Genomic DNA, 15,764 nt, shown 5'->3' with positions numbered 1-15,764 from the left:
TTAAAGTGTTTTATACAGATTACAGCTGCAGGACTTAAAAGGTAACCGTTAACAGAAACACTAGCTATTGACAGTAGCCTTAGTTCAGCAGTCTTACTGACACCAAAACGCAATACCGTTATTCATGTTCTTGAACACCACATAGATAAATGCCTCAGAATTATTCCCTATTTTGACAGCCATTACAAGGTTAAAGTGCAGACAACTTCATTCAGAAAGGCCATAAACCTTAGTGTTCAATCAAAATACAATCAATCAGTAAAATTTTATACCTAATTTCACATGATGGTTTCTCCTTCAATGCTAAGAGCACTATTTGGTTACAGACAGAACGAAATGCAAAAGTTGATCAAGTCTGTACCAAATGCTGAGTTTAAGTTAAAGCAAGGAAGTTGTACAAGCAAGTACAATAAACGTTATGCTGCTTTATAGCTCAGATCAAAATGAAATTTATCACAGCTAAAAGGAGTCCAAAGAAAGACCACTAAGAGGCAGATGTGTAAGACTAACCCTACAGAGGACAAAGTCATTGTGGGAAAAAAAAAAGCCTTTTATTAGATTTTTACAAAACTTGTAAGAAAGAAAACAAAAAACACTTTATAGTGGATATATGAAATATATAAACTTACACATTCCTACCCACTACCTCACAGATGCATATTTTGTCCATTACTTCCTTCAAATAGAAAGAATAAACACCTGCACTTCTATGCCAAAACCCAGATGATGCAACAATAGTAGATCATAGAGGTTATGGCTTCCTGCTACACTTTCTATAGCAGTGCAAAGTCTCTCTCTGCAGTTTGTCCTCCCCACAGTTATCCCAGTTTCAGTCTTGGGAGGAGATATTTTACTTTTTTTAAAGTCAAGACGATTTTGTCGTTTCTGTTCAGTGAACAGCCCCACTACACCAGCACAAATGAGGGGCAAATAATCTCCATCAGAGCAAAGGGCTGAGGAACTTCACACTATCTAGGAAGTCGCAACTGGGAACTGAGTTCTCAGCCTTTGTCATCTATTTAAAATATTAGCAGTTTTTACTTGATTAGCCCAATGCATTCTACTTACAGCTAGAATCATGTTTATGCGGTTCAGAGACCATAGAAAAACCTTCACAGAACAAGAACACTTTTATTATAGTGTTTAGAGGAGTAATTATTATGTATCATCCAAAATTGTTCTCAAAACTAAGATTTCATTTAGCTTATCAATGTGATCAATTGCATCTTAGTAAACAATACAATTATGCACAGTTATCTTCCATTAAGAAATACTGTAAAATATATACAAATGTTGTTTCAGGCAAATGTCCTTTTCTTAAGTGCACAAGCTGCATTTCTGAACTTCAGCACTGAGTCCCATCAAGTGCACACAGAGATCTCACTGTAGTCTTTGTGAAAGCATCTTATTTACCAGTTTACTCACTTTTCAAAGACTCACTCTGAAAAGAATTACAAGGTACAAGATTTATATACATAAAGGCACAGCAATTCTGTTGAAACCAGCTATATTACAGTACAGTATAGTTCCGTCAGTGCCTTTCATGCAAAAAAGTTCACTACCAAATTTTAATCTTTTAACTGCAGAAGGACTGCATCCTTCCCTTTTGGTAAAAAGAATAACCAGCTATTATTTAATCAACTCAAAGTTAATACAGGAACTTGAAAGAAATACATAAAATATTTTTTCTTTCTGCCTAAATTTGCTAGGCTTTCAAGGCTGTTTCTCCTCAAAAGAGCAAAGGTGAAGTTTCATTTGTGCTAAGATGACAGACTAAGAGTTTTCCGATAGAGATAGTTTTATAAAAATGATGTATTTTATATAGGTGCCATCCTAGGAGTCATCACCAGCAGCCACAGACAATTTTAAAGATAGATCAGGAACTGAGACAGAAGAAGATTTTGAATTCAGAGGACAGATTCAGATCTGGTATAAATAAATTTAACATTAGAATTACATCTTTGGTTGGTCCAGTGCTCAGAAGGACTCCATGCAATGGACATACCAAGGATACTTCTAGTAAAATGATTCAAAATATTCTTCCCTTCTCCTTTCCCCAGTACTAACTTAAAGCTGTCATTCCTGAAGCTTCAAAGTTTTCCTACACATCAGTTGCACTGAAAGAGTCTTTGCACTTTTTACATCTGTCTGAAGCTGAATAATTAGAAAGCAGACTGTATATTGCCATTCAGCTAATCAACTCCCAAAGCTTTGAGCTGCCGTTCAATCTCTTCATCTGATATGGTAGCAGCTTTTGATGTTGATGCAGATGGCAAGCCTCTGGCAGCTGAAGGAGCTTTGGCCATCTAAAAGAAGACAGAAATTGAATTCAGTCACAGTAATACACGCTGGGACAAGCTGACTTCTAGAATAAGACTGTATGTAACAGCTGCTTAAAAAAAAAAAAAAAAAAAAAAAATGAAGGGGAAAAAGCACCTAAAGTGGATGAAAACTGCCATACCTTTCCAGAGATTTCAATTCCTATCTCATCAAGCACTTGGTTAACAATATCTTGGCTTTCTTCCTCTTCATCAGAAGCATCAAAAATATCATCCAGAGTATCATTAACTTAGAAGAAATAAAGAAAAAAAGTTAAAAAACAAACCCATGCTGTATTAAGGAAAAAGGTTATTACAATTACCTACCCTCCTTCCTCCTACTAGCCACCCAGAATGTAATAGTAATACCACTGTATAAGGTACCAACAGAAAGCACCTGGTTTCTCACCTCTACCTTGCAAAGCTTGTGAGCACACCTACAGCAACAACAGGGTAAGGCATGCCTGCTGTTATAAAAACTATTCAGTTTCAAGAACAGTTCAGTTGCTCTATCTCCCTCCCCATTAGATTTTAACTTTTCTTAAAAGCATCTTCCATAATTCCACAAAAATCCCTTTCCTCCTCTTCTTCCAAGTAAGCTGAGAAATTTTTAACTACTTGGCTAACAATGTATATTGCAACAACAGTTCTGCGCTGCTGAGGTATTCACATCTTGCTCAACAATATACTTTTGATTCTATTCTACTTACTTCAGCTAACACAGTAACAGGAAGAAGACTGCGCTAGCAACACCAGGAAGTTTGGTATTATTAAGGTGTCAGTGGACAGACGCAATTGGGAATAGGAAACTTGCCACTCCCCAAGAAGTTGTTTGTAGCTTAAAATTAAAAGAGGAGACAAAACACCATGTATGTAAAGCTCAGATTATCAGTAACATCTAAGTTAAGTGTCCCAGAAGAGCAGCACATACAGAACTATCAGCTACAGAAAGGACATTTTTTCAAGTACCCCTACCAGTTATGCCAACAAGGTTTTGAACAGGTCTTAAACCCTCTTCCCTCCCAGTATGTTCTTTCTAGAAGTATGATGGGTGCTTTGCATGAAGATGGGAAGGAATGGGCTGTAGATTCGGTACACAGAGCTACTAAAAAGTCTAAGCTCAGCCTCCCTGCTCAGACATGCACTGTTTTATTTGCTCTTCACTTTTGCTGTTAATCTCATTAATTGTAGATATAAAACTTCAAGCATCACTATTTCTAGATTGTACCCTTCTGACAGCAGTATAGGCTGCAGCTAGCTGTTCCTTGCAGTGTGGAACTTACTCATTTCTTCAGTCATTTCCATCTTCATGTTTTCCTTCTGGAAATTCTGCATTGTTTGTAGTGTCTTTTGTGGATCCATCTTCTTATTAACTGTTTGCATTGTCTATTAATATTGAAAAAAACCTTTATCGTACAACGAGACATTAGTAAATATCAATATATACCTTCAGAAGGAATCAGACTTCTCTAATAAAAAATTACAGACATACAATAGATCAATAGTACAGTCTGCACCTAGTAAGAAATTTTGCTATCTATTATCCTAATAGATATGCTTTTAAACATATGCATCTTTCTTTGTACCATGATCCTTCTCCTGGCTGTGTATTACGAAAAATCTGCCTGATTTAAATGAAAAGAATGAGACACTTCTTAACTTGCACGCTATGGCCTTACTAAAGAGGTAAATGGCTGCAGGTTTTTTATTCAGTAAGGAATATTTATTTGAACCACCACTAGAGACTAGGCATTAAATTGCAAGTGTTTATTTATGTCAATTTAATGGAAAAAAAAACTTTTCTCTGAAAAGCAAATATCCAAGTGTTCAGGAAATACATATTAGCTTAGTGTGAACCTCTGTAACGGGTAGAGATTTTTTTTTGCAACAGTGTAATAAACATCACCTGTTTTACTACGAGTATGCAGCATTACCTTTGCAGGCACTCGTATTTAATACTTTTTTCTTCCTAAGAAGCAAGCTATTGTACCTCTCATAGGACATCTAAACCTAAAAATAAATGTGAGCAATTCAGGCAAAGTTTCAACCAGCTTTGAAAAGGTAAGAGTTGATTAATTAAAAGGGATGCTATCAAGCTCTACCAGCTACCACCTTCACTGAAGCTCTTCTGCGTTTGTGTCCGAGTTTGTTTAAAGTGACAATGTATTATGCTTCTAATGTTACTTGAATGTAAAAGACAGACTGTGTTCACACTCATTTGAATTTAAAAAGTCACTATGGATCTAGAGGATGTTGGTTCTTTAGAATTCTTTTACAAGTGTTGTAGATGACTTTACTGTGTCCAAAATTAGTGCCAAACATGCTAAAAAGTATACAGAAAATACTTTGAAAACTTCACATTCATGTATTTATCTTGCTTGTTGAAGTAACTGATTCCATATATTTTTTCACTGATAGTTGTATGAGATTAAGAATAGTTTATAAAGTTCAAAATGCATAAGTGAACACTTTTTCAAACTTTCCATGTTGATAAGGAAAACTACTCAGTTTAAAAGTGACCAAAAGAATTTAACACCATCCTCTCCAATAATGTTGCACAAACTAGCCCATAGAAGTACCTTCTGTGTTCCAAACAACAGCACTTTTTTGATGCTTGTCAATTTATTATTTTTTTTTAATATATTTTTGTTTGGTTGGGTTCTTCCTACTGGATTACCCTTCACAATTAGTCTACTGACACTTTGGTTTTGATAAATTTATCTTGCAGATAATAAGTTAACCATGTAATAATTAAAAAGCAAGACCGACTAGTTCACATGTAACACTGCTGCAGGAATACTGAGTAAGCTGTTTTACTTGACTACATGCACAGTAAGACAAACCCCCCCGCTTTGTGGGTTAGTCAGGAAGGATGGCAAGTTTGCAGCAGAGCTACAATTTGTATCACTGAAGGGCTGACAGCTGTCAACTCACTGCTTCTAAAAGATACCTGATAGCAAAGCCTTAGTAGTAATTACTTCTTGCACTAAGTTGCATTGCATTACTGTGTTTAAATAGCACATGACTGGATTTAACTTGGACTGTGATAAAAGCACAGGTTGTCGACAATGATGCGTGCCAACTCTGTTTCCTACACCACAAGCTGAACAATCCTATTTGCCAAAAGCAAATTCCCTATTTATTAATTCAGGGAAATAGGGAAATTTCTCAAAAAGGAAAAATGAAAAAAATTAACTCTCATAACCCTGATTTTTCAGACTTTCATGAGGTAAGATTTGTGAGAAAACTTAATGCAATACTGTTTCTTTAGAACACAGAGAGTGAGAATGACAGGGAACTCCAGATCTGACTTCCTTGGGAAATTAAGATCTGAAGCAATAACCTACTTTTGGCACAAGCCATAAAGCTACTGTGACACACTGCCTTGATTTCTAGATGAAGCATGCCCTCCTTTTGCCCTGTAAAAACTGCTTGTGACAAGATATACAGGCAAGGCACCAGCAGCATGGTTTGGGATTTTTTTTCTCTACTAAAGCAAGTTCTTCCACTGGCATTAGAATACGTTTTTATCATGCTAACAGTTGACAGATAACTAGCCCAAGAAAATATGCACAGTTAGGTGCTAACTGGCTGGATTGACTAAGTAACTATTTCATGGTATAAATCAAATTACATTTTCCTACCTCAACACCATTTGGGTTATTAAGCAGGGGGGGTTATTAAGCAAATTACTGTAACCAAAATAACACAACTTAACTTTTGCAACCATATGCTGCATTCTGATGTAAAAGAATGTCTTGTAACACCTTACCTTTGCTGTAGTTGACATAGCTCCTGCCATCTTCATCTGAGAGTTCATGACCTTTGTTTGAGTTGACATAGAAGTGACTTTAGAGCTAACAGCATAAGTTCGATTTTTCTGCTTCCGCAGTTGTACAAGCTGTTTTGCCAGCACTTTGCAGGCTTCTTTGTTACCAGTCTTAGCCATTTTCTTTATTTCCAGTTCCTGTTAAAAAAGGTATTAAGATTAATTCTACAGATTTTTCATTAATTCAAAGACTACAATTAAACCTAATAATTAAATTCCAAAAGTTAACTATCCTCTTGATTTTTTTAAAGACATTTAATGTTACATAGTCATATTTGCTTTTTTAACAAGACTATTTAGTAGAATAAATATAATGCTGTTATGACTTCACCAGAAGAAGAAAACACAATAAAACTGAATTATAGCATGGTAGCAGAGTCTTCCCCAAAAGACTTCAACATCTGCATAACATCACATTCATTTACATAACTGGATAGGGAATACCACTTCAAAAAACCCAAAACATCCAAACCTAGAAGTGGGTATTTAGCCCAGAGGTACCAGGAAAAGGTTTGACGCAAATAATTCTGTCAGCTGGGATTTTTCAAAGTATGCCTTCTGGTTTGTGAGTTGGTAATGTAAACTTTGCAGCTTATTTTTCTCAGTCAGGCTTTTTAAGAAGGGTTTGCCATAATAGCTCAGTTCTTTGTCTATGTACAGTTGTATATTTTGATTTTTACCATTAAGTAGAAGCAACTTTTAAAGACTAGCTTTCTCCTGTGATTCTTTAGAAGAATATACCTGCTATGGCAACACAGTTACTTCACTTCATGTGCACTGGTGGTCTAGAAAACTGCACTTTTAAGACATATTGCACTGAAAAGGTAATACTGGTCTCCAAGATAGGCAAAATGGTCATGATAAAAGGAAACCAACCCACTGTATTAGCCTTTCTACTAGGAAAAATCATGAGTAAAGCTTACTATAGAGATGGCAGTGGCACAAAGTCATCTCTGTAAATCCATAATTTCTGGAAGGCTGTGTCATACATACTATTTTTAATCCAAGAAGGTACAGATGAGCAAATACAGAGAATAGGGCTGTTTAAACATGAGAGGCCTCAAATATACATAAAACTGTTATCTTTGTAAGTAGCTCACAGAAACCACAAAAACAAATTTCTGTAGCATGCAAAGAACATTACGTTTGTTTTCCTTATACCTCAAGAACAGTGAAGGATGGGAGGGATTAGTTTGCACACTGGCAAACACTACTTTGCAGCCTAATTTTAAGAGCGAACATTTGAAAATAGGGATTTCTCAGATATGAAATACCTATGTAGCATCTATAACATGATTTTCAACATGAAATACAAACCTACACCCATTGCTAAGTCACTGCAGATAATCCCTCTGAGAAATCATACCCTATATATAGATGATTTTATTCTTATGTAAGAATAATTTGGGTAAAGAGTCGCAATACATTATTTGCTTCTGAGAGGTTTGGGGCAATCTTATTAATGGCAGTTACATTCTCCTGGAAAAAAAATAATCAAAATTCAGATAGTCATACAAGGTTACTGAACTGAAACAGAACTGTCTGCATACTTTAAGGCATTTTTACATGTAGAATTAATATAACTTGAGTTTTCTCGGGATAGTACATCACAGTTAAGGAAAGAAAAGTCTTTCTTCAGAAAGTACCCAACAAAGTGTTCTGAGACTGACAGGCCCTTGGTCCTTTTTCACCTGATCTGCCTCTGAAGACTAGTATTTATTGTCCACTGATCCTCTCATCCTAACAGCAAATTTTAACATTTTCAAAGACACATTTCATTTCTCCTTTCTTCTCCCCCTCAGAAATCCAGCATTTCTGAAACAATTTACTGTGGTAAACATGAGTATTCATGGAAATTAAGGTTATTTCTAGAGTCAGAATATCTCATACTGGAAAATGCCTTATCTATGAGGAACCTGCTGTACCTTGCATGTTCAAAACTTCAAGAAACAATCTCTCTGATCTCTTTTAGCTTATGATTCTTAGCTCTTGGTATTCATACAACCTGCTGCCATGGAACACCACCTCAATAACTACTGAAACAGTGGCTGGATTTGCATAGCTTTTCCCACAATCTGAGCATGCCTTCATGCATCAAAACTCCACCATCTGTCACATCCATTTATCCAATTATACTGCCACACAGGTGCAAAAGCCATACACTGAATACTTGATAGCTCACACTCAAAAAGTTTTAAATAGATCTTAATTTAGGCAGATGATTTTCCTACTAGCAGCTAGTTTTAGGGAAGCTGTATATGAATTAAAATAACGCCCCTATGGGGCACTGAGGATATCCTAACTTTTCAAGTATTCTCTCCCACTAGGTAACATGATAGCACTCACACTTCTGTTAGTTTTTCCATCACAAAACCACTGATTTACAAGCCTGCATTGTAGGAGCATTTTTTATCTTTCAGAAGGTTCCTTCTGAGAATGGAGGGAAAAATGGTTATTTTTATCTAAACAGTTTCAGGCCTTTCCTATCTTAAAGACTGAGCATTACTTTTAGATAGTACATTTTTTTCCAACACAATTTCAATAACTAAAAACTCAAAAAGGTGAAGACAACTTTGATAGTGTTCAATTATTCTATATTGAGTTGCATCTTTAGAACTCTGCAAGTTTTCTGTTGTACTGGACCAGTGTGTTTGGTTTTAGAGTAAAATAAAGTTCCCTGCTCTACTTACCAGTTGTTTTTCCTGTTTTTCGAGTGCTGCTCTATCTCTGGTTATAGCCCTCTGTGTACCTCTTAACTCTCGATTTTGCTCCTTTATTATATCTGGAAAGAAAATATTTATAGCTGGGAAAAGTTTTCAATACTACATGAACATCTTATCTGCTAAGCACCCTGCAGACATGCAGTATTTTTGACAGCCTCCCTTTGTTTAGACTGAACTGTCAGCATTTCAAATCAATGAAATATTAGCAAAATACAATTTTAGGTTTACAAATCATTGTTTCAGCAGCATAGGCCATATCCTGTAGGAAAATAGCAGTTTTCTCTAATATGTTTCTTTGCACCACAACCATAGCAAATGCCTTAACCACACAGGAAGAGCTGGGTACATACACTTTTCTGCAAGTTCAACTCTCGCTTGGCAATAACATTCATTATAAGCCCATTGCTTTTCAACCAGTCAGGCCTAACTGCAACACATAGACCAGCTGAAGAGACCTTGTATATGACACCTCAGAGCAGTTATGGAGCTTCCAAGTCCATTTAAACAGTGAAGATATTCTCAGACACAATGTCTGGATCCTGCTCTTCTCTGTCCTGTTCGATGGATATTATCCTGTAATATCCATCCTGTTCAATGGATATTACTCTCCTCCACAACTGTACCATGTCTGTGCAGCCCAAATTTACTTCAGACTATAAAGCAATAGTGTTCAAACTTTTTCAGTTAGCAGATGCTTAAGAAATTAAGATATGAAAGTGGAGGCCTTTATAGCAAATTTAAGTTTCCTGACAACTGGTGTAGCCAGCAGAAGCTTGAATACTGTCAGGTACAACTATCAACTTGCAGAGGAGTTTTGTCCACTGTAATATTTAAAAATTATTTACCAGTAACACCTATTTATTAAAGCAAGTATTTATAGATGGCATTATTTACAGTATAGACATTAATCATGCTAGTTGCAATTAACTTTTGTTAGAGTTTACAGCACATGCTTAGGTGTGATTCACCTGGACAAAGGTAAAGAGGTTTGCATCTGACTCAGCATCCTCTGGCTTCTGGAGAGGAAATTCATCTGCTCCTAAAGTATACATCTATATGATATCAGATAAACTTTGGGTGGGAGTTTAAAAGGAGGAGACCGTCACATAAACTTTGTGTAGACTTGTTCTTCTAATCCACAGAAGTAACGTCATGGCGGGGCCCCACTACTATACTTACAAAGTTTGAAGGAGGTGAAAATCAATACAAAGAATCAGAGTTGCTAACGGAAATAGAGACATATAGGATAATTCTAAAAACTGCTGCCACCATTTTCATTCTGTATTAAGACTTGCAATAGTTTTTCTACAAACAGAAAGAAACGTATGTGTTCTTTGTTCCCACAACCATAAACACTGTAAAACATTCATTGCTGAAATTATTTCAACCTTAAGTTTGATTCAGAAAAAAACTGGACCTTTGGTGGCATTTTAAAGAGGGCATATACAATACCCCTTGCCACCAATTATTTTTGTCCAAATAAATGCATATTCCAAACAAACTTCATGAAAGAGAGCTGTTTTTACAGTGCTACTACTTCTCTGAGACATAGACAAAAAGCATCTTCAGGAGATGTAGGCTTTTCTATGGACAATAACAAAGAGCTGAAAGATGACACAATATAACACTTCATTCTTCACACTGGCAAAGCAGCAGTGAATATTATTCTGAAAACAATGCTACAGGCAAGTAATTTTGAAGGTAGACAAACATATATTACTAACATAGCTGTACTTGTGAAAATGAAAAAGCTTAACAGCTACATACAAGACTGTATTTTATAAGTACAATAACTATTAAAAAAAAATAAAATCCCTTAGCGTATAAAGCTTGAGAAGTAGGAACTTCAAGATGATAAGAAACAAGAACTATACTTCAGTCATGAGACAATAAGGGTGAGCACAATGCTGATTTCTGTTGTTTCTGATCTCACAGTGGCTCAAACTAGGGACAGCAATAAACTGAAACAACTATCTGCAGTTAAAGGCCCTTTCATTTGTTTTGTTTGTTGGGTTTTTTTGTCAAGTTAAGGCTAAGATAAGAACTTGGTTCTTGTTTCCTTATGATAACTGACACAAATCTGTAGCTTTACCCCAGCAGAATACAAGACGGGGTACTGCTGAGGCAGCCTTTTGCCAGTAGTCACTCCCACAGCCTTGCACACCAGGGTAGGAAGTGCCTCTGCTTCTTAGAACAGGTTAGACAAGAGACACCCAGCAGGGCTTGACCTAGCTCCTACAACCCGCCTTGGTCATGGAAGCTTAGTGTCATCTCCATATTCCTCCCCTCCCAGCTGTTGCACCCCGAGCACCAAAAATGGGACATGGGGGGATACATACATATTCCCCCTTAGTGACATACAATTGGTTGATGCACAGCGTCATTTTTGGTGAGCCATTTTCAAACATGGACCACCTGATCTGTCACAGGGCACCCAACATGCCCACCAACCAGCCAGCTCTGGGGCTCACCAAGCCCCAGCCAGCCTCTGCCCCACAGCCACACATAGGGCATATTTGGAGGGCTGATCGCCCACAGGACTGCTGTCAGACAAGCGACCTTTTCTTGGCTTTACTTTGGAGATCATTATTTCTGCATAACTTTAAGCGTTTTGTTGACAGAGCAACTACTAAAGCATCCAGACCCACTTGTTTTAAAACGCTCCTACAAAGCCGAGGGGGCTCCAGCGGCTCCCGAACCCTGCTGTCATGCTCGGCCGCCTCCAGCCGCGCACACAGCGGGCTTCCGCAGGCCCGCACCGCTCGCCCCCCTGCTCGCTCTCAGCTCCAGCAACTCTTTGCGGGCCTGTTCTGTTCCCTCGCTACTAACGAGGGCCGTTGCTATTCCTGCTCCCCTCACCCACAGACCGGGAGGGATCACCAGGACTCAGCTCCTGCTGTCCCAGGGGCCGGCCCAGGGACACCCTGCCGCCCCGCCTGGCTGGTGAGTCATCCCGGCGGACTGGGGCCTCCTCTTCTCCCTGCGAGCTCCCGCTCCGCCGGGACGCAGAGCCCGAGGCCGCCCCGCGAGCACTGCCGCCGCCACCCCCGGGCCCCCGTTACCCCCGAGCCCAGGCCAGGGCCAAGTCCTCGCCCGGGACCGTAAGAGGGCTGGGGGCAGCCACTGCGGGCTGCAGAGGGGGACCGGTGGGGCCCTCCCCCTGGAGCCGGCTGCCCAGCGCCCCACTCACCGTCCACAGTCTTTTTCTTGAAGAGAGAGGCCATGGCGGCAGCCGGACCCGAAACCAGCAGACCTCTGCTGTCGCCGCAGTGGGATTCTACCTCCTCCTCAGGTGACCAGGAAGCGGCCCGGCCGCGCAAACCCACCCAGCTCCGCCTCCCCGACGGCGAAGGGCGGTACAGGGGCCGGGCCTGGACGGCCGCGCCGCGCTGACCCCGCCTTCCCCGCTGAGCGAGTTGGGCTTGGGGGATGCTTCTTGGTTCGGGGAAGTCGCTGCCCGGAAGGGGCAGAGGCGGCGGCAGCAGCAGCCGCAAGCTAGTGCACGGACTTGGTCTCCCCCGGGTCGCGGGAGAGGCGCTCCAGGACAGTGCCGGGGTCAGTTGGGGTCCCGGCTGACGGAGCAGCGGGGAAGCCCCTAGTGGTGACGGCGTGGGGCCGGGCCCCGCTGTGCCTTCGTAGCTTCCCACTGCGTGCACCGCTGGATGGTTGGGGGGGGGCGGGAAGGGGTTTTTTGTATGGTTGATTATTAAAAATTAATTAAATTCAGCAGCATAGTGCGCTTCGGGTTCACCGCACTTCATCGTGCAACTTCGCGCATGGGTAGCGATAGAGATCTGGGCTCAGGTCACAATTGAGCACTTGCGGGTGTTCGTTTCTGCCCGCTGTGCGCGGAGCGCCAGGCTGAAGGAGCCGTGTGTTGAGCACAGTGCTCCAGCAGCCACTGGCAAGTACACCGTGGGGTTTGGGGTGTTTCATTAAGGGGTGTTTCTGCTTTGAGCTCTTGCCTGGAGCCAGTGCCATGCCTGGGCAATCATACAGCGTTTTTGGCTGCAAGGGACATTTAGGGTTAGGGTTAGGGTACGGACACCTTCCACTAGGCTAGGTTGCTCCAAGCCCCACCCAACCTGGTCTTGATAACTGATAACATTCATTTTCTAAGATAAGCCTTTCTGGGTCACAACTACCCTGGTGCACAAGATGTGAGAGCGTGGAAAAAGAAATAACATTTTTCTTGGTTTTCAGGGTCTTCTTACAATCCTTAATTTTTAATAAGGTAGTTCAATAATGTAGCAGTGGTTTCATCATCAGCAATTATCTACATACACATCATGACCTTAGGAAATAAAAACAGCGATAGTAGAAAATACAGAGCTATTGGTTTGAATACTAGCTAGATATACCTTCACCAAAGTACAAGCACTGGGGGGTTTATATTAATTTGCAAGGAAAATCAAATGATTGGAATGTGGTAATGCATTTTGATAGCTAGATATAAATTTAACCTGAAGAAGGATTGTAACTTTATTGTGGTAGTACCTAATAAGTCACATTTTTATAACCTTGCACAGAAAAACAATCTATTAGAATATTACAATAGCTGTGTAATGATGTATGTGGATGTAGGAAGGTATAAACTATGTATTTTGTGTCAGCATTTCTTTTTTTTTTCTGAAAATACTGATTTTATTGCAAATAGCAATTTTTTGTTGTTTTTCACATGGCCTTTTACTTATTTTTCACTGAATGTGCTAGACTGAAATCCAGATCATGTGTGATGACATAGATACCATGGAAGATTAATGATTCACTATGAGATAGATTAAATAAAACACTCTTTACAAGATTATTCCTGTGTGTCTGTACTGTTAGGTCAGATTGGTCAGGGATGACTAGTAAGCAAAACTGAAATCCTGGCTTTGAAAGTGCACAGATGAAGGGCAGGAGAGTAATTTAGATTCAGTTCTCCACTTTCCTTGAGAGTAAGGTCAGACATCTTAACTATGGCTACTCTTAGGTCATGCTAATTAGCTATGAGACCAGAAAAAGATTTTTCCACATTATTTCTTCATGAATGTTTGCTTGTGATGAGGTAAACAAAGATGTCCATAATAGACTTCATGATTGCAATAAACGAAGTATGGCTGAGCTATTGCTTGCCTAGTGTTACTTTTTTTTGTGCTATAAGCCTGAATGCTGGGATGCTATTGTATACTTGATTTGAATCTTTTTCATAGTACTGATACAAGAAAAGAAGCCCTTGAATTTATCTTTCAAAAGAAAAGCTTAATCTTCAGTATTTCTTTTAGATTCTTAATGTCCTGTTTCAGTCTCTGTTTGCAAATCAAAATGTAAAGAGAATGTCTTAGTCCTTTATGCTGTAGACAAAGTTCAGAAATCAACAGTGACTGTATGCAAATATTGGTTGCAAACAAAAGCTGGGACTGTGTAGTTTCTGTTTATTGGATATTGAGTGAAGTGAGATACAGAAACTGGTCCAGAAGGGTGATACAATATCCTGCATTAATCTGAGCACCTTCAAATCAAAGTATGAAAAATTAATTTGGATATTAAAAGTAGATTAGCAGCAGGAAAGGTGGTCTGTATTCCAGAGCTGCACTGTAGAAAAATATGTGTTTGGGAGGGTGTGCATCTATTTGTTTTTAAATATATCTATATCTATATATCGATATATATATATATAAGCTACTTTATAATTGGTCGTTTGGAGTACTTAAGCATATTGTTAATTTAAACCAGGTGACTAAGCTCAGTCTGTTTCATGCTAAATGTGTTCAGGTGCTCAGATGAAATGGCTGCTGTGAAGAAACCTTTGTAAATCAGTGTTGTCAGGTACTGTTCTTTAGAATAGTAGCAAAAGTGGCTGATTTTGAAAAGGACTTTTCTGACATGCTCTCAGGAGAAAAAGAGGTAAGCTTTCAGACATTTGAGAAACTCTCAAGGTTATGCTTTAAATCTTTTCAAGCTTTCTGGCTATATTAGCTGATCTAATGAAAGTTATTAGTCCATATTTCTCTTTCTGGGGTGAGGGAAATACTGCAAGTTAACTTCTGCTGACAAGCTATAGCAGACTGTCTTGGGATGCTCAGTGGAAGATGACCCAAATTCAGTACTCTGATCTATTCTGGGCCTGTCTAATTTCTCATCTGCAGATATAAGGAAATTAAATGAGGACATGTATAATAAAGAATGAAATGGATAAGTTTAAAGTTAACAGAGCCCTGAAAGAGAGAAGACTGGTATATGTCTAGTGTTATATGAAAGGAACTGCACTTCTGGTGTAAAATAAGATAACAAGGAGAGCGTGTTTTGGGCCTCAGCAACTGGCCATCTTCCAAATCCTGCAAGGGCTCACTAATGCTTTACTTTATTCTGGAGGAGCTCCACTGAAATCAAATGACATGGCACTTACATGTGTAAGAGTTTGTGAGATTGTGTTCTAAAGGCTACGTTACCTTGTACCTTGTTGTATGAAAATAGGCTGAGTTAGGAGATGGACAGAAGGAAAAGGCAGGGAGAGAACTGCAGACCCTAAATAAGCTTAGGCTGCAGTTCAGTTCAACACTTTAATTCTTTCCTGAGCAAGAATCTGTGGTGGCACAGGGTAAATGTTATGGCTTTGTTTTAACATATGGCTCTGCTGAAGTCTGCCTCTGGATCATGATGTTATAATTGCTTTCATTAGGTATGGTACTTGGAAGTCAGAGTGTGCTCTCCAGGGTGGAGAGGTGATGGCAACGCACTCCATCGGCACAAAATGTGGGATGCTGGGAAGAAGGTGAAATGGGAAAGGGTAGGGGAGGATAAGTGATTGTATTGCTTCCCATCTGTTCACAATTTAAGTTGAATTGGGCCTGTATGTGAAAAAGAGTGTGTTGTTGGTCTTATGTATAACTGCTTTCTCTGTGTAAAAAG

The 15,764-nt window shown here is 39.3% G+C and overlaps 1 protein-coding gene across 1 annotated transcript; it reads right to left on the bottom strand.

The window, feature by feature from the left end:
- Positions 1–534: 534 nt before the first annotated feature.
- CHMP2B (charged multivesicular body protein 2B) lies at positions 535–12,206 on the bottom strand. The gene is made up of 6 exons (XM_057410470.1): positions 12,061–12,206; positions 8,838–8,929; positions 6,091–6,285; positions 3,602–3,704; positions 2,462–2,568; positions 535–2,306 (listed from the first exon to the last, which is right to left on the bottom strand). Exons 1-6 carry the CDS (start codon positions 12,092–12,094, stop codon positions 2,193–2,195), a joined length of 645 nt encoding a protein of 214 aa, XP_057266453.1. The 5' UTR covers positions 12,095–12,206; the 3' UTR covers positions 535–2,192.
- Between the last annotated feature and the right edge of the window lie 3,558 nt (positions 12,207–15,764).

The sequence above is a fragment of the Pezoporus wallicus genome, unplaced genomic scaffold (genome assembly GCF_028554395.1).
Source record: "Pezoporus wallicus isolate ANWC-B61680 ecotype Strahan unplaced genomic scaffold, APGP_CSIRO_Pwel_v1 contig_229, whole genome shotgun sequence".
In the NCBI taxonomy this organism is placed as follows: Eukaryota; Metazoa; Chordata; class Aves; order Psittaciformes; family Psittacidae; genus Pezoporus; species Pezoporus wallicus.
Note: the sequence above shows the minus strand (reverse complement) of the source record. Positions and strands in the feature narration are given on the sequence as shown.

Bases quoted from the DNA above. Each gene is read 5' to 3' on its own strand.
- CHMP2B (XM_057410470.1), bottom strand. From the start codon at position 12,094: ATGGCCTCTCTCTTCAAGAAAAAGACTGTGGACG. The intron at 2,569-3,601 runs GTAAGTTCCACA...ATTTCTTCTAAG, and splicing joins GGAAATGACTGAAGAAATGA to TTAATGATACTCTGGATGAT. The intron at 2,307-2,461 runs GTATGGCAGTTT...GTCTTCTTTTAG, and splicing joins GAATTGAAATCTCTGGAAAG to ATGGCCAAAGCTCCTTCAGC.